This window comes from Onychostruthus taczanowskii, unplaced genomic scaffold, assembly GCF_017590055.1.
Source record: "Onychostruthus taczanowskii isolate IOZ18803 unplaced genomic scaffold, ASM1759005v1 scaffold29, whole genome shotgun sequence".
NCBI lineage: Eukaryota > Metazoa > Chordata > Aves > Passeriformes > Passeridae > Onychostruthus > Onychostruthus taczanowskii.
In genome coordinates, this window is record NW_024500239.1 from 522,450 (window position 1) to 547,895 (window position 25,446).

The 25,446-nt window shown below is 38.8% G+C and overlaps 1 protein-coding gene across 7 annotated transcripts in view; it reads left to right on the forward strand.

Annotated features, from left to right (window-relative positions):
• The window catches only part of FHOD3 (formin homology 2 domain containing 3), a 375,703-nt gene that overhangs the window by 331,334 nt on the left and 18,923 nt on the right, over nucleotides 1–25,446 (forward strand). For 4 of the 7 annotated variants that reach the window (XM_041408064.1, XM_041408058.1, XM_041408061.1 and 1 more), the window contains 7 exons: nucleotides 864–983; nucleotides 1,496–1,657; nucleotides 11,720–11,910; nucleotides 13,509–13,701; nucleotides 19,167–19,196; nucleotides 22,182–22,353; nucleotides 24,299–24,460. In XM_041408064.1, the coding sequence (XP_041263998.1) occupies nucleotides 864–983; nucleotides 1,496–1,657; nucleotides 11,720–11,910; nucleotides 13,509–13,701; nucleotides 19,167–19,196; nucleotides 22,182–22,353; nucleotides 24,299–24,460 (1,030 nt within the window). Of the gene's footprint in view, nucleotides 1–863; nucleotides 984–1,495; nucleotides 1,658–11,719; nucleotides 11,911–13,508; nucleotides 13,702–19,166; nucleotides 19,197–22,181; nucleotides 22,354–24,298; nucleotides 24,461–25,241; nucleotides 25,280–25,446 lie in introns of all 7 variants that reach the window. The other 3 variants (XM_041408059.1, XM_041408063.1, XM_041408060.1) reach the window with 2 other exon arrangements.

Below are 25,446 nucleotides of genomic sequence, written 5' to 3' on the forward strand. Positions count from 1 at the left end.
GCCCGTGGCACAGGAGTTGAAACTAGATGATCCTCAGGTCTTTTCCAATAGAGACCATTCTATGATTCTGTGAAGAAAATTCTGCTCACAGATGCTTAGAATGGCATTTGAAGATAGAAACAATCTGAACTGTTAGTGTGCATACAAAATAAATAACCCTGGGCCTCACACAGAGACATAGAAATAAGTTCTGTCAGCTCAATTACCCTCACTCTCTTCCTTTGAACTCTCTGGTGTAGTTCGCTTCCTGAGGTAATGGAACAGAATTTATGATTTCAGACCTTACCAGTATGCACATCTATACTCAGATAACGTGTAGGTGGAAGATGCATTAAATTAAAATATTGAAATGAGACTAATTGTAAAGCTTGATGTTTACAGCAGATTTTTTTTCCAGTTTTAAATTCTCACAAGCACAAAACCGTATCTAAAACACAGATATCGTTTGAAGAAATCTGTAGAGTCAAGCTACAAATTTTAAGTCAGCAAGGTTTCTAACTTTTTAAATTTGTTGTTCAAAGATTAGAAAAAAATACTTTTAAGAAGCTTTTTTATAAGTTGGGGTTTGCGTGTGTTCATGGATTTAGCTGAAATGCAGCAGCGTTCTCCTGTTTAGAATCACAGGATAGTCCCCAGGACAAGTAAGGCAGTTGCATACAAAAAGGAACAACAGTAGGAAAATATTTTATGTACTTTTTTGCTGTCCTTGCATGTGATTTATTAGCTGGAACATGGAAGAAAGCCAGCACACATGGCCAGTTTACACTCTGCAAGACGCCAGTTCAGGAACTTTATGCAGTAATTAATCTAAACCATAGAATTAAAAACTAACCTTCACTTTCTTGTTTCTGTTCCTATGGTAGGAAGTTGCAGAACCGCTGCTAGACCTGAAGGAGGGAATGGACCAACTGGAGCACAATAAAACTTTGGGATTTATCCTTTCTACTCTGCTAGCCATTGGGAACTTTCTGAATGGAACCAATGTAAGCCTGATGTCCAGGCATTTCCCCTGCAGCTTTTCTCCTTCAAAAAACAGTAGTCAAAACCATTGTAAAAATTGCAACCCACTATTTATTTTGTGCCAGAAAAATAATTTAGGGAATATAATATGCTTTTATTCTGTGTTAGGGTGTTCTGTGTTGTGTGCTGCCTCTTTCAGCATAATCTGAAGGAAAGTGGAGCTAAGAACTCTTCTTGTGTAACTCCCTTTAGTGTAGTGTTGATGCTTTGCATTCAAAGTGTGAGAACTGTGTCATGAGTCATTTCACTGTAAATGGACTGATTTTAGGCCTAGTCTTCAGCAAGTTAAAAATTAATAAAAGCAAATGAGTTTCCTCTCCTGTAGGATTCTTCTTTCCCCTCTGCCCCTTACTGGTCATCATTTTTGTCTACTAATCTGCATGGGAAGGAGTAAGCATTTTTATTTTTAATTTCTTTTTTTAATGTCTTTATTTTGAATGTCCTTTTATTTTTAATGTCTTTTTTTCCATTACAGGCCAAAGCTTTTGAGTTGAGCTACCTCGAGAAGGTTCCAGAAGTCAAGGACACAGTGCACAAACAGTCCCTCCTGCACCACGTCTGCACTATGGTGGTAGAAAAGTTCCCAGACAGCACTGATCTTTATTCAGAGATTGGGGCCATCACTAGGTCAGCCAAGGTATGTCCAGTAGGTAAATACATCTATATGTACATTTGTATAACACCTCTCTGAAGAGAAATATTTAAGATTTTTTTTCTATTCTCTTCTTTGATTTTTTTGATCCTCCTTGGTTGCAGCACTATTTATAAATGTGTGTTCCTTGTGTCATTTGCACTGAGCTCTAAAGACACCAGTACTCCTTCTTCTGAACTTTATTTCTGTCTGTCACAAGGTTCCCTCATCAGTGCACTCTTAGGCAGCCATTGGTTAAGACAGCTATGTTAATGTTATGTACATTATTAATGTATATAAATATTAGGAACTATTTTCAGGTCAAAACTTTATTTGACCAGTATCTTCAAACATATTTATTCTGTGGCTTGGGGGAATCTCTTTTATAAGGCAGATGACTGATTGTATTTTAAATCTAATGGAAGGAATTAATTTTTTACTTATAAAATTTGTCTCCAGAATTAAAGAGTCTTTGAAATACTTGGTTTAACTCACAGAACCACAGAATTGCTGGGGTTGGACAGGACATCAGCATATGACTTAGTCCAGCCTCCTTCTAAAGCAGGTTCATCTAAAGCAGGTTGCAGAAGAGAAGTCCAGGCAGGTTTTGAGCATCTCCAGAGATAGCAACCATAAAAATTCTCTTTAGGAGTCATGTCTCATGGAAATGGTAATAATTACAGCAGATAATTATAGTGTTCTTCTAGTCCAGTGTCTTGATTCAGACAGTGGCCAATACCAGCTGCTTGACAAAAGAGGACAAGTTTCTAAGGGAACGAAAGATTTCTCCTACAAAAATGTTATTTCATGAGCCATAATTCTCATTATGTGCATCAAATAGAGGAATGATTTCTTTTCCAAAGGCCACCTTATTTGGATGTTGGGAGAGAAGATGGAAACTGTGGGGGCAAACAACTCTGTTTGCCCTCACAATCCAGGACATTTGTATAATACAATACTTTTTTTTTTAAACTGCAAAAATGAAATCTTATTTGAGCTCCTAGTGCAGTTCTTGCAACAATGAATTCATAATCTATTTTTTTCTGCTGTTCAATTTGCTGGTTTCAGGAATTACTGTCTGAACATACTGAGCAGTAAAAATACTTTTTCTTTCTAATTAACAGAATAACTTCGATTGGAAAGGATCTGAAGGTTATATGATCCATCACCCTTTTCAGTGCGAGACCAGATAAACCAGGCTGCTCAGATGCTTGTCTAAGTCTTAAATGATCCTTTTATATCTTTTGTTTATAAGACCATTTCCACACTTTTCCTTCATCTTACTTTTTTAGAATGTATTAAACAGTAGTAAGTACAGTACCGCAGCCTCTCCTTATCAATCTATATCAATGTATGTTTGTACATTGTGCTACATTTTGTTAGATGTTCTGAGGTTTTCTCTGTGTTCTTTGACTGCTGCTACCCTTTGCGTTTGGACACCCATTGTCCCAGGGCAGTTCCCAAGGACACCCAGGCAGTCTCCTGAGCTGACAGAGCATTCAGAACTCTCAACAGAGTTGGATGCTGCTGTGCACTGTGCACTTCATTGCAGTCTACAGCAGTGACCATGATCTGCTGAAGAAGATTTACGGTTTATCTCTCAAACCCCTAATAATCTTCAGTCAGGATTAATCTAAATAATTTCCTGCCATCTGTAGGTTTTACCCTCTGGATGTGCTTCCTTGTTTCCAGATAATTTTGAAATATAAAGTACAAACCATGAGACGCCTGCTGTTAGCCCTGTCAACAAATGAGAATCAAGGTGTATTCCTTCTCTTCTTTTGCTCTCTTAGCCTCACAATTCATAGGTGGCCTCCCATGAGTCCCTTGAAAACATTTTGAAATTTAATTTTCTTTACTTAGTCTTATCTATTTCCTATTTTATAAGCATTCAGAACATAGTGGTTATTTTTATGTGTTAAGTTTCCTGTCACTCATCATTTCAGCCAAGTTACCAGATAAAGTAATGAAACCTAGACCTCTGCATCAACTTTGCTGCTTTTCTAGGGATAGCCAAACTTTTGCTATCCTCTGATTCTCCAAGTTACCAAGTACATTTTCATACATATTCATACTCATTTTAACCAGTGGCTCAATTTCTTTATTTTGATGTCAGAATTACTATATTCTATTTGTTTACTGCTTTGTAAGATACCATCTCTCTCCAACAATTGTTTCTGCTGGTAAGGTTTCAAACCTTGCTATTAGTTCTCATCTCTTAAAAATATAATACAGAAAAAGGAAAGGAGCACCAAAGTAGGCTTTTCTTCAACATCCTCTGTGGTGAAATTGGATGAAAAGAAGTAATCTTGCTTCCCTTCTCTAATTTTTGCCTCCTACTACTTTTCTTTTTCTCTCTTTCTCTCACTTTTTCACTTTTTTTTTTTTTTTTTTTTTTTTTTTTTTTTTTTTTTTTGTACCATAAAGGAATTTGGGGCTTTTGTTTTATATCCTTAGGTACTTCCTCTTTAGAGATCCCATCTCTTTTCTCCTAGTTTTCCTCTTGTACAGCCTATGTTTAGGCTCTGGTTTAATGCCTTCAGTGAGTTTGGTTTCTCATGTTTGGAAGATTTTAACTTTCTATTATGTTTTTTTTATTTGAGTGATTCTTAGTTTTTTAACATTTAGGTATATTGGTTTCTCATTTCCTGGTTCTTCTCTTTGCTAAGAAGTTATTTCCCTTTTTTCTTAGATTGAGATCATGTTAATTGCTATGAAGAAAAATTACCACAAAGGAGAAGAGCCTTTGTTTTCCAAAATTCTCACCACCATGTATGATATTCTCCCAAGTGGTTCTTCTCTTTTTCAGTCATAGAAAGTGGAAGAAAGCTTAACCTACTGCTGTCACTTAGAAAGAAAAAAAATTAGGTCTAAGAGCATGCAAAATTGAGCACAGTCTGTCAGTCTGTGGTTTGCTGATCCAGTGGCCCTGCCCAAAGCGGACAAAAATCTAAAAAGGCCAGACAAAATCACATTAAGAGAAATTATAGCCTTAACCTTCCCCATGTCGCCCAAGGTCTCCCTCCTTGGGATGTTCCTGCATGTGTTAAACCACTGATGGATTACTGTAACAAGCTCTATTCCCACTTGATCATAGCTGCCACAAATCAGAGAGTTAGGATGTGGAAGCCATCCAAGCTGCCCTCTTCAAGGGAATGTTCACAGACAAGGCGAAATCTTGGTTTAGGAAAGCTGACAGGAAAGGAGAACTAATATATCACTGTGGATTAGGCTGTATTTTGAGCTCTGTTTTGCCTACAAACATCTTTCAGAAACCACAAAGGCTAAACAATTTCCATCCTGTAGATAAACAGAGATGCCCCTTCCCCTGTAATGCACATCATATAAGAATTTCCTGAGCATTAGCTCATGAAAAAAACTCAAAAACATAAAGAAAAACAGGCTGCCCCACAAAAAGGAGCTAGAAAGTCCAGAAACAAAATGGTATAGTTATTGCAAAACTTGTGGCTTTTTACTGAAGGACTGAAGTCATAAATGGCACCAAAAAAAACAGACACAAGTGAAAAAATTAGAGAAAAAATACAATTCTAGATAAATAAAAGCATTTATAAATTCATGCACAGCACTGATTATTTAGTATCACATTGTTAAAATCACTTGCCCTTTTTATTTTCTTCATATTTCAAGTTGTTTTTTTCATTGAAGTTTTACCAAAACTGATGAACCTAATACTGAAGCAGACCCACAGATTTCTGCAGTTAAGATAGAATGTTGTTCCTAGAAATTTCCTTGAGAAGTGGTTGTCTCAACCCCAATATCTCCTCTGTTAGTGAATAAAAAATGTGTCCTTATTAAAAATGTTCATCTTCTCTCTCTAAGCCATAAATATTTCCCCTGTGAATCTGAAAACTGGCCAGCTCTATAGATTAACTATAATTGTCATTTTCTTCCCCTGATTTTAATTGACTTACAAGATGTCAAACTTCTGTCTGGTTTTTAACCCCTGCAGCAAGACACTTGAACACAGGACACTCACAGCTACTAAGCAGTGGAGAAGCAGGCAGCTTTTAAAAGTAAGAAACAGGAATTGTTAGCAACACAGGAGGGGACAAGGATTGCTGAAAGGAAAGAACTTAAGATGAGCCTAAGGCATACACAGGGGAGAAGGAAGCCTGCAGCAGCCTGCCCTCCAAGCAGGGAGGCATAAGGAGGCAGGAGCTGGCTGGAACAGAAGTGATATTTGACATGCTGTAGCTTCTGCCTGATACAGTGGAAAGCAGAGAAAGGATAAAAAAAATATTAAAAAAAAGTTAGGGAAAATCATGTTGCCTCCTGTACTCTTTCTGTGGGGTTTCTTGTGTCTCACTTGACAGAAAGTATCTGTGTGCATTTATCATTCAAGTATGTTTTCCCTACATTATTTCAAACAAAAATAAATGCCAAAAGTCAAATTATTTTCCATGGAAAAAAAGTCCAGGAGTGTAAGCTTTCTTGCAGTCATTCCTTGTGATGCCAGCAGCTGCCTCCGTTTATGCCATGGGCTAGCAGGAGCAGAGGTGAAAGCAGAGCAGGGAAAGGCAGATCCTGTTGGCTGCAGAGCATACTGGGGCAAGGGGGAAGGAGCTTACATGGCAAATGAGACTTTGAGGTTGTGTCTCAAAGAGGGCAGATAAAGTTTAGCACATGTGCCTGATGGCACTGTGGTGTTTCAATAACATTCCAGGTGATATGACTGCAGGAATTGTTGCAGGTGACATAACACTACCTGAACGGACCTACGTCACCACTGTGTGGTATGGGTCCCCTTTGTCCCAGATTGTGGGAACTGCCATACAGCATCTGCAAAAAGATCCCATGTAGTTAGGATATTGTTTAATGAAGTAAAATGCAGTAGAGATCTGTGTACAATTGGACAGACTCATCTGGTCATACCTCAGTAAGCGCCTCTGCCACCTCTGTCCTGTAATTTTTCATTAGTGGGTTGATTCAGGTGCTCTCATTCCCAAAATTATTTTCTCAGGATGCCACCTCATACACTAAAATTAGAAATGTCTGGGCAGAGCCTTCTTTACATATTGCTTGCTTTAGGGAGCTGGCATCTATCTTGCTTAAAATGCATGCCCACAGTGTGCAAGTCAGACTAACAAGGGTCTTGAGATAATTCTTGTGACACTTGGTGAAGGAAACCAGCCTGGAAATATTAGAGGAGACAAAATTTTGAACATACACCACAGAAGGTCACTGCTCTCAGATGACAGTATGTTTGCAAGGAGCAATTCTCAGAATTTCCTTTGGCACTGCACCAACTCAGGAAAAGAGGAAGATTTCATGTTCCATGCCAGAACGCATCCCTGTAATAATGTGAGAATGAACGGTCTGACCCTAAATTATAAACAGCTCAGACTAGACTGTGGTCTGCTGAAGAAACTATCTTGAACTTTGAAAAGAGAAAGCTTGTGTGTGGTTATGTATATCTTTTTATGAGGTACAATAAAATAGTTGTCATTTTATTGTGCATTTAAGACAACATGTCATTGTGAAAGCATCAATCTTCTCTAAAATGCACCTTGTGACTAAGAAAAAAATGCAGAGATCCAGGTCTTCCTTAGAAAATAACTGGATTTTATATGTTCAAGACTGAAAGAAGGAAGCTATACCAATAAATAATAGAGTATCAAACAACAGAAATCTTACACAAGCATGCTGAGGCTATGTAGTAAGTTATTCACTGGCCTTCAGAACCAAACTTTGGATACAGTGATTTTGAAAATAAGTGCTTCATCATTTTCCATTCATTTGCTTGTTTTGGGTTTTTTTGCTTCAATCCACGTGTGTCATCTTTGACCCTGTTGAAGAGCTGAATGTTAACACAGGAGGCAGGAAACATGAGTGTATTTAGGTGCAGCAGCTTTGACTTGAGGATGGTTTTGTATTTGCACCAGTGGGGGAGCTTAGCCCAAAGACTAGAGGAGATTTAGCTGGAAGAGGAAACGTGTTTGTAAAGCACATTCCAGCTAAGGGAAAGCTGAAGAAAAATGACCTCTTATCTCACAGTGGCTGTAGTTGATGGCAGTGCATGGCAGAGCATACCTGGAGTTGTATATGCTTCCCTGGGGAATATATAGTGGAAGGCATTTCAGGTTTGAACTACTGCATTTAATTCCCAAAGCAGCCATTCCTCTCTGTCCCAACAAATAATAAAATGTGCAATTCCTGTGTTGCCATGAGGTATTTGTGGCCGCACAGAGGAATAACACCCCAACCCAAAGACCAGAAAGGCTCCCTGATCCCTGTCCTGCCTGAATGATTGAAGCATGGTATAGTATTTCATGAATGAGAAAGTTTTAAACTTTTATACATGGCATATGATATTGAATGGAGTTGAACTTGAAAAAAATAGGCCTAGTAAGGACCAAAGTTCAGGGAACTAGAACGAGCAGGGAAGTAAATGATGAGCCATTTGATGGTGGTGGCAGTTTTTGAGTCAGGTGAAAAACAGTGAGAACAGAAGCTGTTTGTTCTGGTGTGTTCTGGTGTGTTTGTTTGTAGGTCTGTCACGAGGTACTGAATTCTCAGCCCAGTGGAATGAGAAACTTGGTAGAATTCTTTTTATTTTTGTTGTTTATGGCAAAGTCATCTGCTTCTATGGTAGCAAGCAGTAAATAATGATATAAAGTGATTAAAGTGACTGCTGCTGTTTCTGGCATGTGGTTGGAGGGTTTTATTCTTTGTTCTGAGTCATTTGTGCAAAATATGGTGCTGTGTTAAATTGAAAAATAGATTTTTAATTCTAAAGTTGCCCATTAGTGAGTTTAGGGCAGTGGTTTACTGAGGCTTGCTCTGAGGGGCTTTTGTCACATAAGCTGGCCTTTACATCCTGTTTGCATATACTGGCTACTCCCCTCTGATCAAACAGTGCCTAAGGCACTTCTCAGAAGACTGAACAGTGGGCCTGGCAAGAGATTCCACATATACCAATAGTTCTGAATATTTTTTATCTAGTGTGATTGTGAATGAAGAGGAACCTGGCCAGAGAAATGAGGAACATATCAAATATGTCCCAGAACCATTTAGAAAGTTGCTGTTTCTAAATTAGTTAACAAATTAAAATAAACATTTCATAGTGTTTGAAAGAAAGGACTTTCCTCTTTTGCATAACAGCCTAAGACCACTCATTCTTTTTCTTGCAGAAAAGAACATGTATTAATTTAAAAAATTTTAGCAGAAGGTAACTATTCAGGCAGCCAGCTGCATGTCTTTTGCACATATATGTACTGAGCAGGAAGAAGAATCTATGTTTCCACCATCCTCCAAATCCTTGGGGCAGGTACAATATCTGTACACTACTGTCTGGGAAGAAAGCTGTAATGACTATTTCAGATTACTGCTTCCTTTTACTCAGTGGAGCATAGTTATAAAATAATGCCATAGCAATTCTTGTCTGAGTACCTCCTATGCTGAGCTCTCCTGGAGCCACAACTCACCTGAGTTCCTTCTTAGTCCCAGCATGACCATCCACCTGCAGGCAAGAATTGGTGCACCTTTTGTTCCAAGAAAGAAAGAAAGAACAAAAAAGAGGATTCATATTTCTCTGCTATTATACATCACTAATTCCTTTAGTAAAGTGTTGGAAATAAGCACATAAATGGGAAGGTGCAATCCATGCTCCCTTAGCAATGCTGTGTGAACTGGTAAAGAGGTAGAATGGTATTAGAAATGCCTTTTTATGTTTTCTTTATGCATAATATATTGAATATTTGGAATTATTACTCCACACAAGTTTTTGTTCTCCTTATCATATGAACACATGATTGAGGATCTCTTGTAGTTGGGATTTCTCATCACTCTTGCTGTTATATTTGTATGTAATATCCTAAGCAGAACCACAGACCTGGAGCAGACTGAAATGTCATGGATTCCACGTCTATACACAAAATTGGCACTGGTGAAATAGTATTTCTTAAAGTATCAGGTGGGGTACCTGATTGAATCCAAGAAAAACTGGAACTTTAATATTTCACATGAGGATGTTTTTCTGCAAGTATATTCCTTTCTGTCCACAAGCAATTGACCAAACACTAGAGAGCTGGCGGACACAGATGCCATAAAGGTTTGGCACATTCTTTCAGGCACTCTACATTTGCCTACATTGTCCTGTATTGGAGTTCCTACGTTACTCCTTCCAGGAGTTTACAGCTTCTGCTTGAGCACACCTGTGCTCCACAGAGGTTTGTTCCAGGAGAGTTCAGGTGGTCTTTTTCTTACTGCAGTCTCCTTAGGACTTACACAGAAGACTGAATTTTTATTTATGCTCAAAAAACTCATGAGTGTCCCTTAGCCCAACCTGCCAGCTGCTGTCCCTGCTGGAACTTCCCACTCTTGTGAATGTGCTGACTGTTGGCAGATTTCAAGGGGCCAGGAATTCACCACATTCCCCCCAGATTTGTTGTTCTCCAGATATGTTTATTGAACCCCTACAGGCCTGAACCTCAGAGCTTTTTGATAGATTAAAACTCATTCTGCCATAAAATGTCATGAGTTTAAATTTCTCAGCTACAGAGGCTGAGATGCTTCCTCAGCCAGGTTGGATAATTCTTACTGAGAAGACCTATACCTTGGAATTTTTTTTTTTCCTTAACAGGAATGCTAGTATTTTTCTCCATGTGTGTTTTAGATACACCATCTGTGGAGAGCAGCAATGTGTTTATCATCAGCAGTGTAAATACTGACCTGGAAAGGACTTCTTTTTTTTTTAACATATGCATTGATATGGATATAAGGAAAGAAAATACCCCACAGCTGCTCCGCCTGCAGGGCTTTTCTGAATAGCAGAGTGGATCAAAGGATGTTTCTATTTCCTTGGGAAGAGGAAAAATTCATCACTTTATAAATCACAGCATAAACAAATCAAATCAATACCAGGAGCTTTTTAATAATAATGCATTTCTTATGGCTATTCTCAGTATAGGTCTCAGCAGTGGATGCTTCACACAGCTAAGGAGAATGAAATAAAACCTATCCCTGACACTGGTTTTCATTTAGCATTAAGGAATTAACTTACAGTCTATGAGACTGTAACATCCCAAGCACTGATGTGTTTAGAAGCTGAGAGCTAAGTCTGTACTTTATAGCTTGAGTTCATCTGAACTGTGAAGTGGTATTGTAAAATCTTTTTTTTCCTTTCTTCAGAGTTCAGAACATGTTGGGTAGTTTTATTTTTCTCATCTGTTGTGTTCTGTGGCTTGGGCCATTGATGCACTTTGTTGAGTTGTTAGCAACACGTCCTGAGTGTCTCCTGTAAGAGTATTGCGATTTGAACACCTTTTTTGGTTGATGAATAAAGAAGCTCTCCCTCACTTTCTGTGGAATGTGTTGGCTTCTATCCTGATGAATGTTACTGTAAGGTGCAATCATTTATTTTAACTGTGTTGAGAGACTTTCAGAGTCGTTATATGATCTCGTTATAAGCCAGTAAATTCGTATTGTATATCAAGGGATGAAAGTTAGTGCTGAGATCACTAACACATACTTTCAATAGAGCTTTAAAAAATTCTGGCCCGTGAATTTTGTGATTAGAACTAGATCATCTATTAACAAGTCAGTGCATGACCAGGGAATAGATCCAAGTACTTCCTAAAATGGAGAATTGTTGGCGGGGTACAACAGCGAGCAGTAAACAGGGTATAAAAAGCTTTGAGTAGTAGAGAAAAGGATTTAGAAAAAGAGAAAGTTTTGTATTACCTCAGAAAGAACTGAGTCATGCAGTTGCTTGGTGCAACCATGAAGTTATTAGCAAGGGAAAAAAAAATATCACAATATTTTTTTGCCCCTTCTTTAGATGTTAGGCCTCCAGGAATAAAACCAAATATATGTGTATGGGTATTTCTTTGTTTTCAGTTTTCCTTACTAACATTACATGCCTAGACATAGTGTGATAGAGAAAGCTATTTTTTATTGTTTTACTAATAATTAATAATGTTAATTGATGTTGTGCTCCTACTACCTTGACTCTTTCATACACACAGATGGCATTGTTTGGATATCCAAGTATACAACCGCAGTGTTTTCACTTCAAGTGTTACCTTTTCTTTTCCTTTCTCTTTTCAGGTTGACTTTGAACAACTCCAGGAAAACTTGTGTCAGATGGAAAGACGGTGCAAAGCATCATGGGATCACCTTAAGGCTATAGCAAAGCATGAAATGAAGCCAAGTCTAAAGCAAAAAATGTCTGAGTTTCTTAAAGACTGTGCAGAACGAATCATAATCCTGAAGATTGTTCATAGAAGAATAATTAACAGGTACAGAATTATATTGGTGACAGCAATACCTTGATAGTAAATGACTTGGTAAAATTATAACATGTTATTAAAATTATAACAGTTATGACATCATAAATATGTGTTTTGTAAGTGTTTAATGCCTGTTCCTGCAGGGAATGTTGCTGGGTTGTATGTGGCATATTTTGTTATAGTCTCCATTGAAGAAACTCCACTCCAAGCCCCACTCCAGAAATTTCTATATTTTTTACTAAAAAAACCAATCATCCAGGCAGTCATTTATTCTCAAGGTGCAATAACTGTGTCTTTTGCCTCCTAGTCCCCAAAAACTAACAGCTTTGTAGTTAAGTTGATACATTTTCTGTTCAATCCTGGATTAATTTTTTAAGGAGGATTGGCTTACTGTCTGATAAAAAAGAAGAGACTGTAGCAAAAAATGAAGTTTTATTGACAAATTCATCATATGCAGAAGCTGAAACCAGTCTTGCACGATGAGCTCTTTTGTAGGCAGAACCACTCCTATTTGCAAGATCTTTGACTATGTGTTTTATGCTAATACCAGCTGAAGGCAATTTAAGATTCCTCTCCTTAGGATCTGCAGTTCAGTTTAATGAAATTGTGAGATTTTCCGACTTCTGGATAATTTCTAAATTGCTGTGGTCAAAATTAAGAACTGGATTCCAAATGATCCCAAATTTGTGGGTATACACTTGAGAAGTTGATTCAGTTCTTCTTTCGTTTTTGTAATGACTTAGGGTTTATGCCACAAGTAAGCAGAAATCCCAATTGCAGTGGAAGGGAAGTGAATTCATTAGTTTCCTATTGTGTTTATCATAGGCATTGTGCAAGTAAAAAAAATATTAACTTTCTCCTCTGTTATCCTGCAACTGCTGTGATAGTTTTTAAAAATGTTTTGGTATACTTGCATCTTTCTAAGATTGGGAAAACTTCTTGTACTCAGGTTGCAGTTAAAAGGAATTCCCATATATTTTTACACATTTGGTGTACTGCTGTAAATCATGCAGTATAGAAGCAATAGTAAAAATTGCAAATAGTGCTAAAGTTCTGAATGCCACAGAAGCAGTAAAACTGTGAATTGAGAGTGTCCCAAACTAATGTACTTGGTAGATAATATAATTTTATGGTCAGTGTTGTGAACCAGAAATTCTTTCCTTCTTGTGTTTGCTAGCCTGTAAATCTGCATTCTTCTTGTCTAGACTTTGCCCAAAGTCCTAAGAGCCTCTTTGAAGTTGCTTAATACAAATAAATAGAATTGAAACTTAATAAATATTTTTTTTCTATAACAGAAATGAAATTGGTCATTCACATGCCAAATTAGTCATATAAAGTGATGGAGTTCCATAAATATTTTATCTTCTGCATCAGCCTGGGAAAGTAGACTAGGATGAAGTTATCATAGGCTAGACTTTCATGGTTTTAATTATAAAACATACCAATGTTATGCAAAGCATCCATGAAAATTCTGTAGCACAAAGGAAATGATGGGAGCTAGTAAAGTAATAAATGGATTCAGTGAAATATAGGGTTGTTGTTTTTTTTCCAAGAGACCATCAATAAGGATTTTTTTCCCTTTACATTTATAACTCATTTTTTTCCAGGTTTCACTCATTTTTGTTATTTATGGGCCATCCTCCCTACGCGATACGTGAAGTCAACATCAATAAGTTCTGCAAGATTATTAGTGAATTTGCTCTGGAATACCGCACCACCAGGGAACGAGTTCTGCAGCAAAAACAGAAACGAGCTAACCACAGGGAAAGAAACAAGACCAGAGGGAAAATGATAACAGATGTAAGTGGCAAATGGTATCTCCCATAGTGTGGATTTTTAAAACTTTCTTTCACTGCATGTGGTATATGAAGTGTTGCTACTCTATATTTAATTTTAGAGGTCCTTGTGCTGTAAGTACAAGTCCTCTGTTAGAAGACAAGACTTGCAAGTCCTTGATTTTGTATAACTTCTGCTTCATAAAATTGTATAGGAAAAGAACAAACTGAAATTAATTATCCAAAAAGTGCTTCTCTGTGTGCTGCACAGACAGTGTCCAGAATATCTAAAGTCATCAGAAGCCATCAGTGTGTATCTGACCAGCCAAGAATATGAAAAAGAAAAAAATCCTAGAAATCAGAGTCCAAACTGAGGACATAATTTAGATGATGAATCATTGTAGCTATATAAGTGATTGCAGCGAAATTTTAATGTTGTTTTTTCTCCATCTTTAAATATTCTAGTAGTCTTGAGCCTTGATATTTTATTTTTTTTATGTCTGTGTATATAAATATCCACATATACATGCATTTCATGTGCATTTTTTTCTTAACTTAAGAGCACAGACCAGCCAATTTTATGGCAACAGACCACTTTGGGATTCTGAAAGGATGGACAAATTTATGTCCACATAACGTTACTGTGTAAACTTTTTGACTGTAAGATTGCATACTCATAGAATAAATTAAAGTAAGATTAGTTTTCTCAGCATAATAGGTTTTAAAATCCCCTTTTTATAATTTTTTCTATTTTTTTTTTAAAGTTGATGTAGTTTGACTCAATCCAAATAGAGTTTTAAGAAGTGCCAGTACTTAATAAAAGTTTCCAGCTGTCTCAAAATCCAGATCTGGAGTCTCGATTAAATGCAAGTGTTTCATTGCACATGAAGCTACCCCTGCCTTTGGCATGAAAAGCCCGAAGCTGATTACAGTTTTATGGCTCAGGCAACATGGGTCAATATAAATATATAAATACATATATATGTATTGGGACTGACATGAATTGAGATTTTATTTAAGTCATTGACTCACAATCATTTGTAGATCTTTCCTGGCAATATCCTCTTTACATTTGGAAATCTGCCCCGTCTAGAGAAAATGTTAAACCTCCATTATAATCAAAGGATTTTTTCTTTTGGTGTAGTCTCAGGTTAAGGAAGAGGCTCTGATTTTATACAAAGGGTATAATACAGTCATACAAATTTACAAAGTACCACTAGAGAAGTGAAATCACTTTCTGCAATTGCTTCTTCGTTTTCCTGATGTGTTCTAAAGGAGCCAAAAGACAGCATTAACCAAAGCACTTTGTAAATTAAAATTTTCCTTCCCTCACATAGCTTTGACACTTTTTACTAGCTTGAGACTGAGATGCAAAGGAGTTACTGTTTTCCTACTATGTTCCTACTATATAATGTAGTGTTTCGGTATTATCTGTCCAGAATAACTGCTGTGCCAGGACAAAAAGCTTGTCTATATCCTGCCTGCAGAAAATGCAAGAGTGAAAGGAGTCTGGTCACTGGCAGCTGGGTTGAGAAAGCAGAGAAATGGGACCCTTTCAAACCACAAAAAGTCTCAGGCTTGACAGTGAGTCAGCAAGGGACAGAACGAGGGACAATGGCCTGAAAATGGAGGGAAGGAGGCAATCAAGACCTTTCTCAGAACAAAAGTAGTGTTGGAGGAAGATCTCTTGTTAAGCTCAAGATGCTGTTGAGATTTGGCAAGAATTAAATGCCATCTGACAGTGTTACACAAAAAAATATCTTGCAGATCTTAAAAAAGGGAGTATATTTTGCCTATCACTAATTTATAATTATAGAACAGTCCTATTAGCTTGAAACCAAAAACCCTGCATGAATAAAAACCAACAGTCTTTAAAACTGCCCTTACAGGAATATTCTTTAAGGGAGTTATTAATGTGGCCACATAGTTATTTCAGAACTTATCTAAATCTCTTTGACCATAGCCCAGTAATATGGCCTCATTTACCTTTTATTTGAACTGCAGTATATGGTAAAACTGAGTTGAAGTTGCATCAGACTATTTGTCACGGCTTCCTCTGACAACTTCAAAGCTATATCTACCTCAGAATAAGTTTCCAAGTCAGCAGGATGGAAGATATTTATGTGTGAATAATTATGAAAACGTGGAATTTTATTGTAGTTTTGTTTTGGCTGTGGTTTGTATCTGGTCTTGATTTTCTTGGTGTTTTATATTTGAAGGCTTGGAAAGGGGAGCTGGGTCAGTAATGCATTGACAGTGATTCACTAGTTACAAAATACTGATAGAAGAAAGTTGAGATCTTGACATTGGAAAGAAATTCTTTGTAGAAAGTGATTATAATATGCATATGGAATTTTACTTTCTGCTTTTGGTGACCTAAAAGTATTGTGCAGTAATTTGAAAATTTACCTCCCTATCCTTTTGAAAGTTTCCTCAGGGTCTCATTTTGATCACCTCGCAGTACACTGCTTTTGGGCAGATGAGGAGGGATTGTGACAAAAGCAGGAAAGGAATAAGCCAGAACCAGCCCGGTTCTTAAGGAGAAGGCCTGTATCTCTTAAACCTTGTCCCCCCTGAAGACTTGGAAGGCAGAGGGGTGCTGGCTTGTTGCATGGAGAGTCTGCTGGCTCTTCACATGGAGAACTTGCATCAGCTTCAACTACTCACACAGAGTAGGGCTCAGGAGCACAATGGGGAACATTTCCAGTCTTCCTTTCAGCCTTTTACCACAGATATCTTTGTGTTTATATGTTCTTTAATAGCTGAAGTGGACTGGGCATTGTCAGTTTAAATCGTGGTGAATGTTGTCTGGAGGAGAGGGGTAAGGGAAAAAAAAAAAAAAACAAACAGTTTTTTGCCACAGTTTCACAGGGAAAATTGCCTAGTCTCTGTAACTTTATATCTGGCTTTAGCCAATGATGGCACTCATTTCAGGGAGCAAGCAAAATAGGGAGGAAATGCAATTACAGGTACAAGTCTCAGCTTTTAAATTATTTTTAATAATAGTAGGTAATATAAGCATCTGTCTCCCAGATTTATGAAGCACTGCTTTTCTTGATACTTAAGAGTTTCAATTTCAAAATTGCTATGTAATAGACATAATATTTTGAAACAGCAAATCTGTTGCACAGAAATGCTACCCTAAAGGAAAAATGTGAGGGCAGGAGGAAGAGAAGGAGAGAGATCTCAAACTGTCCTGCCACGTCCAGTATTGAATGACAGAAGAATCAAATGGCTTTTTTTCCTTCAAATTAACATCTTGTGTCTGCAAGTGGTATTCAGCATACCAATATTCTTTCACTGCTTTTTGATAATATTACATGTTAAAAAAATCTTAATTTATTGCTGTTTCTCAGTGGTTTTTGTAACAACGAAATAAAGAAGTAAATACAAGACAGAATATACACACCAGGATGAGAGCAGATTCCCTTGTGAAACATAAGGTTGATTTATTTATCTGCTGCTTTTACTACTGCTGTCAGTATTTGCTAGAAGCAAATGCCTCTTCAGACATGGAAATATGAAGGGAGAGGTGAATTATTCGTCCTGTGCACTGCAGTAGCTTTGGATGTAGGACAGTGGTTCTAGGAGTGAGTGCTCTCCATGTAGAGCAGGAGGGAGAGAAATGGTAATGCCCAGGTACTGGAGATGAGCAAAGTCAAGCAAAGTGCCCTTAAAGTGAGTCCACAGCAAATCACTGCTGGCTAGATAAAATGGGCTGGAAGGTCAGCAGTTGGTCCTTTACCCTGTAAAAAGCTAGCTTGATACAAAGTAATACTATAGTACACTTTTGTTTAGAGCACAGTCTTGCTAATGTGCGTTCTCTACTATTTTACCTTGCCCTGACTGCCTTTTTGTATTGTTTAGCTTAATTTACTCTCCTGCTGCCCTTTACTTATTAGCTGAATGTACAGAATGATGCATTAGATTAGACAGATAGATAGATAGATGATAGATAGATAGATAGATAGATAGATAGATAGATAGATAGATAGATGATAGATAGATGATAGATAGAATTAGAATACAAGACTGTTTATGATAGATAGATAGAATTAGAATACAAGACTGTTTATATTTCCTATTCTTTCTGTTTCTTACTCATGGCAAAAAGTGAACAGTGGTCCTCTTCAGAAGAATTGCTTTATAGAGTGACTCCCTGCCCCCCAGGGGGACAGAGAAAAGACAGACAATTTTAATGCAAAGGGAACATACCTGCCATGGTCCCTCTGCAAAACACACTGCCTGAGTTTCTGTCAGTATCACTGTGTCCAAATTAGAATAAGCATCTCACTCTTTGCATAAAACATACCCTTAAAAAGTAATGTTAATGTGCTGCTCAGCAGTCACAGCTAATCTTCTTATGGAGATTGCGCTGAAACTAAACTGAGGGCCAAAGTAAATCAGGCTTTCACTTTAATGATGAATGTTTCTGGAACAGAATGTATCAATCCCAGACAGAAATCAGAGCTGAGATGGAGATAAGGTCAAAAATGTGTATTAGTAACATGAGGGAGAGGAATACTATTGGTGGAATGCTTCTTTTATAAAAAACAAAACAAAACCCACAAATAAAGAAGTGCATAAAATTTCTGGACTATGTTTGCACTTTATAAACAACCAAACTGAAAATTATGGAAACAGGGAGCCCAGATACTTGTTTTACTTTGGGAAACTTCCATGTGGGGTATCTTCTAACCCAGTGAAGAATTCCCAAGGCATTTGGGAATACAGATATAAATTGTTCACTAATTCCCTATAAATCCCTAAATTTAAGAATATTCCATATCCCACAATATTTTTGTATGTGCATTTAATGTAGTGCAACCATCAAGATAGTTTTAGATGCCTGCTGTCACAGAGGGTGAAGGCCTTGAATAACAATGGATAATTGCAATCCCTCTGATTTCCAGGATCAGGTATCAGGCAGCTACTGGAGAACTTTAAGCATTTATTGAAAGACTACCCAGCATTTGATTTGAGTGCTCTGTTGAATTGGAAGTTGAAAAACCTGAGCTTAAAAAAGGAATTAAAACAAACACTTAAGTGTAGAGAAGAGGAATTGCCAAGAAGTTGACCTCTGCACTGAGAGGAACAGCAGCCAGGACCTCCCTGTGCTGCACAGAGCTGGAAGAAGGAGAAGGAGCCCTACTTAGTGTTGTCAGCTTCCATGGGGCAAACAACCGCATGACTCAAGGGAGAGAAATAGGATGGGTTAGGGGTAGTTTCAGTTCACCATTTCTGTGAGGAAAATCAGGAAATTTCTACATACCCTACTGACAGTCTGCTCTACGTACAATCAGCTTTAAAAAAAAAAGAGCAAGCTGGCTGTCTAAGGCATGAAAATTAATTCCTTATATGTCTTCTGTTTTTATGTCCTCCTATTGCATAAACAGTACCATGGTTACCTCTTACTCTGTCATGGCTTGATGGTGCTGTCTTTCTTAAATCTTGCTGTTTGTCCTTCTCCACCTTGTCCTTTGTTTCCAGTGGCAGACCGATGAAGAAGAGGATGTTGAGGTATGGTTCTTCGAAAAAGCATGTCATCTCATGTCTCCTGTGTGCTGTGCCATCTAATTTCTAACTCAGATAGTATGGACTGCTCAACTCCATCTGCTCAACTGGAACTATGAACCATGACATACTTCTCATACCTTTTTGTCTCAATCATAAGAATGCATTTTTACAGTCAGCTTTAACTGTATGCATTCCTGTCCTCTTGAATAAGGATATCCTTATCTGAGGGCTTAATAATTTTAAGTTTCCTCATTTCTTTTCCTTACTGTCTGTAATGTACTGCAAACTATCCCCATTACCCAAAACATCAGTGATCTAAATGTTATGGATATCATAAGTTACCCTGGGCTATGGATTACCAGGATAATTTCATACTCCTTAAGCTGTGTAACCCCACATGGTATTATTTTATAAAGTTATCAAAATCATCAGGATATAGGGATGTTAAGCAAACCCTAACTGTTTGCCTTGCTGTATAAATAGAGAATGAGACACTTCATTGATCATCAAGACGAGCCATGGAGTAGTTCATGTATCTATCTTAAAGTGCTCCTGAAGGTGATGTTCTAGCTATATTCATAAGGAATGTTTATTGATTTGAGGAGCATCTTTTTTGCAATGCATTTTTTGTTCAGTATTAGAGCTTTCTTCAATTTGCTGAACATAAACAATGTGGCTTAATGCTCACTGTTTCATAGTGGTGGTCATTTTCTCACCAGGCTGGGGTTTGGCCAGCAATTTATGGTAACATCTGAAAATAAAGGAAATTAAATAGAACTTGGCTCTAGAGCTTTGGCCCCCAGTCACGGTTTGTGCTGTAGAGGTTAGGGCATGGAAACAAAATTACATTAATTTGCCTGTTTATGCCAACATGTAACTAACCTGTGTGAACAGGAACTAACAGTTGTGTGTAGGCTTTATCCTTTGGAATTTTTTGGAAATTGTATTGATTACTGAACAACCCACTTTGTATAAGAGGGTAGTCTTAATGCAAAAACGGCATGTCCTTTCATAGGAGTTTTTCTCTAACATTTTTCTGTCTCTTAATTTCACATGTGAAACTCTAGCACTTGCATATTTTTCACATCAAAATGTTACAAGCTAATCTTTTAACAAGAAAACAAACTTCTAGCTATCAAAATAGGTCTTTTACTGGTATATTTAGCTCAGTTCCTTTTAGGGATTATTGTTTTGCTACTCACTTAACTTGCTGTCTTACCCCAAAAAGTCACTATGTTAAAATAGAATCATCTTATCATTGGTTTCCAGATTAAACTTTTTCAGTTTGCAGTCTTCAGATGGAGACTTGATCAAAGCTCTGAAAGTAGGGCCCAGTCTTTTCTTTCAATTTACCATTCTCTGACAGAAGGGCTTTGCAGGTTTGCATCCCTTTAACTGACTGGCTTGATATCAAGTGAATAATTAATGTTGTTTATTATGCAAAGGAAGAAGAGAATGCAGCACTTGTCCTTTCATCTGTGCTGAATTACAGTAAGAAAGATTAAAAGGAATAACAAAACATACTTTGGTGTCTGATGCTGGGCTGATATGAGTGAGAGTACCCAGGTTTATTGTTATCTGTTGATGCCTGTTTGCTGTCAACAGGATCGGTATTTCCTGCAGTCAGGGCTGTATTTTCAGTGTGCTTTGTCCTTTCTGTAGATAAGAGCACAGTGGTGAATACCAGCATCCAAGCCCTTTGGAGGCAGAGTCTGTGAAGGGACAGCAGCCCAGCTATGCAAGCCCTTCTCCTTAGAAACCCCCACTTCTGCTGCTCCCACCCATTCCTAGGTGGTTGTTTTGGTCACTGGTGGGGCTGCTGCATACCCACACTGTGCATGCCCAGCTGGTGTAGCTGCTGTTGTTCACATAGTCATGGTGACAGGGAAGCAGAGTGTTGCGGTGCGTTTTGAGCTGGGGGCACCCCGGGGATGTCCCCGGAGGGCCCCCTAGGCTGTGAGTTGGCTGGCAGCAGCAGGCAGGCAAGGAGACTCCACACGGCTTCTGATCAGATGAAGGTTTATTTGGGGTCCCAACCCCGGGTACAGCATAATACTGAGGGAAAAGGGGGGAAGGGGGAGGGAGGGGGAGCCTCGGGGAGGGAAGGGGCAAGAGGGGAGAAGAGGCTGGGAGAGAGGAAGGGCTAAGAGCCAGACTGATCCCCTAGCACAGCTTAAGAGGGGAATTGAAGTGGGCGCGGAATCAGACTTGGGCCAATGGGATTGCAGATACAGGATGGTTCAGGGCAGGACCACAGGCTTAGAATGTACCATACATTTCGGAGGGGTGAGACAGAGCATACCATTTAAATAAAATGGAATACAACAGCAGAGGGCAGACTCCTCTATCTGTTGTAAGGTTTTGTTTGTTCTTCTGACTGCAATTTTCTGTGTTTCATAAATAATTTGTCTGGATGTTTTGGGACCAGGGACTTATTAAGCATTAGTGGCAATATGTATTAAAGTTACTTGTAGATAACTGTGTTTTAGAGTAGATTGAGAGTTTTCTGAGCAGCAAGTCAGAGGGAAAGGTGTCTCTTCCTAGACCACTGTCCCCATTTTGCATTGCTAGTGAAAGTTGACTGTACAGGAAAAAAAAGCAATTCTTTTTTTCTCTTGGGTCTCATGCTGTTCCTCTCAGCATTATGCCTGACCCTAGATCAGACCCAGTCTGGATCGAAGGTTTCAAAGCAAGTCCTTGCTTTGTACCTTTTACTCTCAGACTTAAGGTCACAATTACAAAGCTCGAGCTAATGCATCTGTTCTTCCTCTGACTATGTCTGCTCCCTGCTGTCACCCAGTTTCAGGTTTATTTCTGGTCAGAGTGAATGCTCTGGAGAGGACCAACTGTTGCTCAACTCTTCTGGGAATAGCTCTGCTGCAAACCAAGCCTGGGAGGACACTTCTTTCCTTGCAATTCACAGTGGAGCCCCTGGCCTATTGTCCATGCTGTTCTCAGTTGACACAACAAATGCTTTTCCTCCCACAGTCTGGCAAGTTCTCCAGCACCTCCCCGCCCTGCCAGAGCCAGCCCCAGGGCCTGCAGTACGCCGAGGATGCTGCTGAGCACGAGAACATGAAGGCTGTGCTGAAGACCTGCTCTGCAGGGGGGGACAGCACCATGGCACTCGGCGTCCGCACTCGGAGCCGGGCCAGCCGAGGTAAGCGCCAGAATTTCCTCATGGCCACATTTCTTGTGCTGTGGTAGCCACACAGTGGCCCAAACATGGGTCTTGTCCCCCTTGCATAGCACTCGCAGCTGAAAAGGTGGAAGGGGAAGGAGAGCATCCCAGTGGTGTTTTCATGATAGACGTGATTTGAGGCAAGGGGGTGAAGAAGAATTTTCCTGACATTTCAAAACATAGATCACAGCCAGAGTAGGGGTATCAGGAGTCCAAGCCTGCAGAAATTTTCAATTCTCCCTGCATGATGATGGTGACTGCCCACTAACACACCAGTTCTTGTTCTCGTCATGAAAGCAAAATGGGCCATCTGGAGAATCCAGGATGTGGTTTTCTCTTTATTTTCAATAGAAGCAAGTAGAAAGTAGCAATTCAAATTCAAGTGAAAAAACCTTGCAGTATTTTATGAATGACTGGGGAGAAAATGGGTAAGAAAAAGGTGATGTGTCTTTTAACCACCTCCCTGCTAAAGCTAAACTGCAAAGGTAATGGGTACTTGCTTTTGTGTTCCCCTCATCACTCCCATACTTGCAATACATGGAAGATGGTTTTGGGGTAAAGATGATGCACCAAAATTCAAGTCGTCATTTTCTTCTCTGGTATTTCTTCTCCTTCATATCTGGATCTCTTACACTTTCTTGATAATTTTTTTTTATACAACTGATAGCACATCCAGCTCTGTGTGTGTGTAGTTTACTAAGGCTTAAAATCATGATCCTGGCTAATTCAGAAGTTTCACAACCCCAGTGTAAGAAGCCAGTCAACTAACTAAAGTACGAAGATTAAATAATTCAAGCTGCACTGCAACAAGCTGAACAGCTGAAGTAATCCTCTGAATGCTGATGAGGGGAGTCTCCTGATTGTGAGAGTCAGCTTGTGTTCCCCAGAAAAACAGCAGAGGCAGAAGATGGGTGAGCCAGACAAAACCTTGTCAGGAGCACTGTTATAGTAGAACTGCTCCTGAAAAAACAAGGAGACAAGGCAGCCGAGTAAAGGCCTAATCAAAGCTGTTTATGGACTTCAGAGATGTGCTATAAAATGGCCTTGCTGGTGATTTCTTAGCTGCTTGCTATTGTACCACATCTACTCCTGCAAAGCTCGCTGTCAGTGTTCACACTGCACACTAACCTTTTAGAAACAAAATGCACAGAGAACAGTAGCCAGTAGTGGAGGAACTTAAAGATGTGTTACACAATGCTCTGTGGGGTGAGGAGTGCCAGGACCTTGGATTTGGAAATATGGATCACTTGCTTGTGTGTGGTTTTAACGAAAATTTCTTTCAGCTTTTCATCTTTCCAACAACTCTTCCACTCGCAACAGAGCACACACAGTCACGCCAGGACACATACAGCTCTTTGACAGGAAGTTGAATTCTTCATTGTGAAGAGGATGATACATGTCAAACCACACTTTAGGCCCTTTTCTTGTCTCTTTTGCACTAGGTTGTGATGCAGATGCTCAGAAATTGTTGTGTCTTTCTTTCTTTCAGTACAAAAGGACCTGTGTTTCTGATTTGCATCAATCTCTAAGATGTGCCATGTCTTCTAGTGTCTTTGTAATAGGAGCAGAGAGAAACATGGTCACACAATACGATCCATCCTTGGCTTATAGGCAGCCTCTAGCATGCGTTTGCCAGTTGTGTGCTCAAGACCAAGACACCGCGGCTTAAAGGAACAGAAAATGTGTATATAAACATATATATACATATATATACATATATATATATATATATATTATAATTGTGTTTGAGCTCTTGGCTCTCTCCTGGTGCAGCAGAGTCCAGGCAATTATTTAGAAATATTCTCCATTAGGCAGCTGCTTCTTTTTGCTGCCTGCTGTAATTTCCCAAAAAACCCAAAAACCAAAGTGATGCAAGAGACTTCCTCTCTTCTTTTCCCCGAATTCACTTGCTGGACTTTTCCAGGCCGTATTGGTTCATGGAATGCTGGCAACGATGATTCACCGAACGCAACGGATGATGCCGCGGATGAAATCATGGATCGCATCGTCAAATCCGCCACCCAAGTGCCAAGCCAGCGAGCGGTGCCTAGAGAGAGGAAGCGGTCGCGAGCAAATAGGAAGTCATGTGAGTATAAGGCTATTAAATTGCCCACAGTAAGGGAACGTGCAAATATCTATGTATATCGGTGTAGGAACCAGGCCTTTGGTAGGCAGACATGCATTGGGAGTGGTTGAGTGTGTGCTGATGATTGGCTTATGTTTCTCTTACTATAGTTTAATAAGTGCTGTATGCAGTGGGTGACTCTGTCTTCTACAGAACTTGAAATGTCCTCATCAGAATAAGAAAAATGGTTTATGGTGATTTATGACAGTGCTTATGCATAACTAGAGAGTTCAGATCAGGACCTCAGATGGAGACTGCTTAAAATGCTGTAACCTACTGTGAACTGGCATAAAGATTAATAGTTATGTCTGTAACTGAACTTATTCATGAAGCAAAAAATAATTTGAGATATTTTGCCTTTTAAAATCTTTCTCTCTCGTGCTGTATGCTATCTTTCCGCAGCCCTGAAAACAAAATGCCTACTGCTGCTTGGCTGCAAAGTGGTTATAGAGGAGTTTAACTTCCACTGGGAAGAAAAGGTAGCACGTTTATAAGGTGGTCTTTCAATGGTGTAGTGTGGCCTTGGGAATGAGCTGCGACACCCAAGTTTGAGGAGTTTGATTTCATGGTTTAGTAAATCCAATATTTAAGAGGTGATGAACTTTCTGGGTTTGTTTTTTTTTTCCTCTTGTGCAGAAACTAGTGCAAATACTATGAGAAGGATAACTACCCAAAGTGTTTTAGTGTTTAATGTCATTAACCATATGTGGCTTTTTGACTACCTTTCCATCCATTTTTTTAGCATTTCTGGGAAGTTAGGACAAAGAGGAGACAACAACAGTGAGTGAAAAATGACACAGATTTTCTTTCTTGTGGAGTTGTTCTAACATAATGGATGATCAAAAACATTTGGTATTTGCTATAAATTAGCATGTGCTGAAAGCATATTCACTTTCCCCAACATGCTAAAAAAGGAACTCATGCATGTGGCAAGAGCAGAGGCAAAG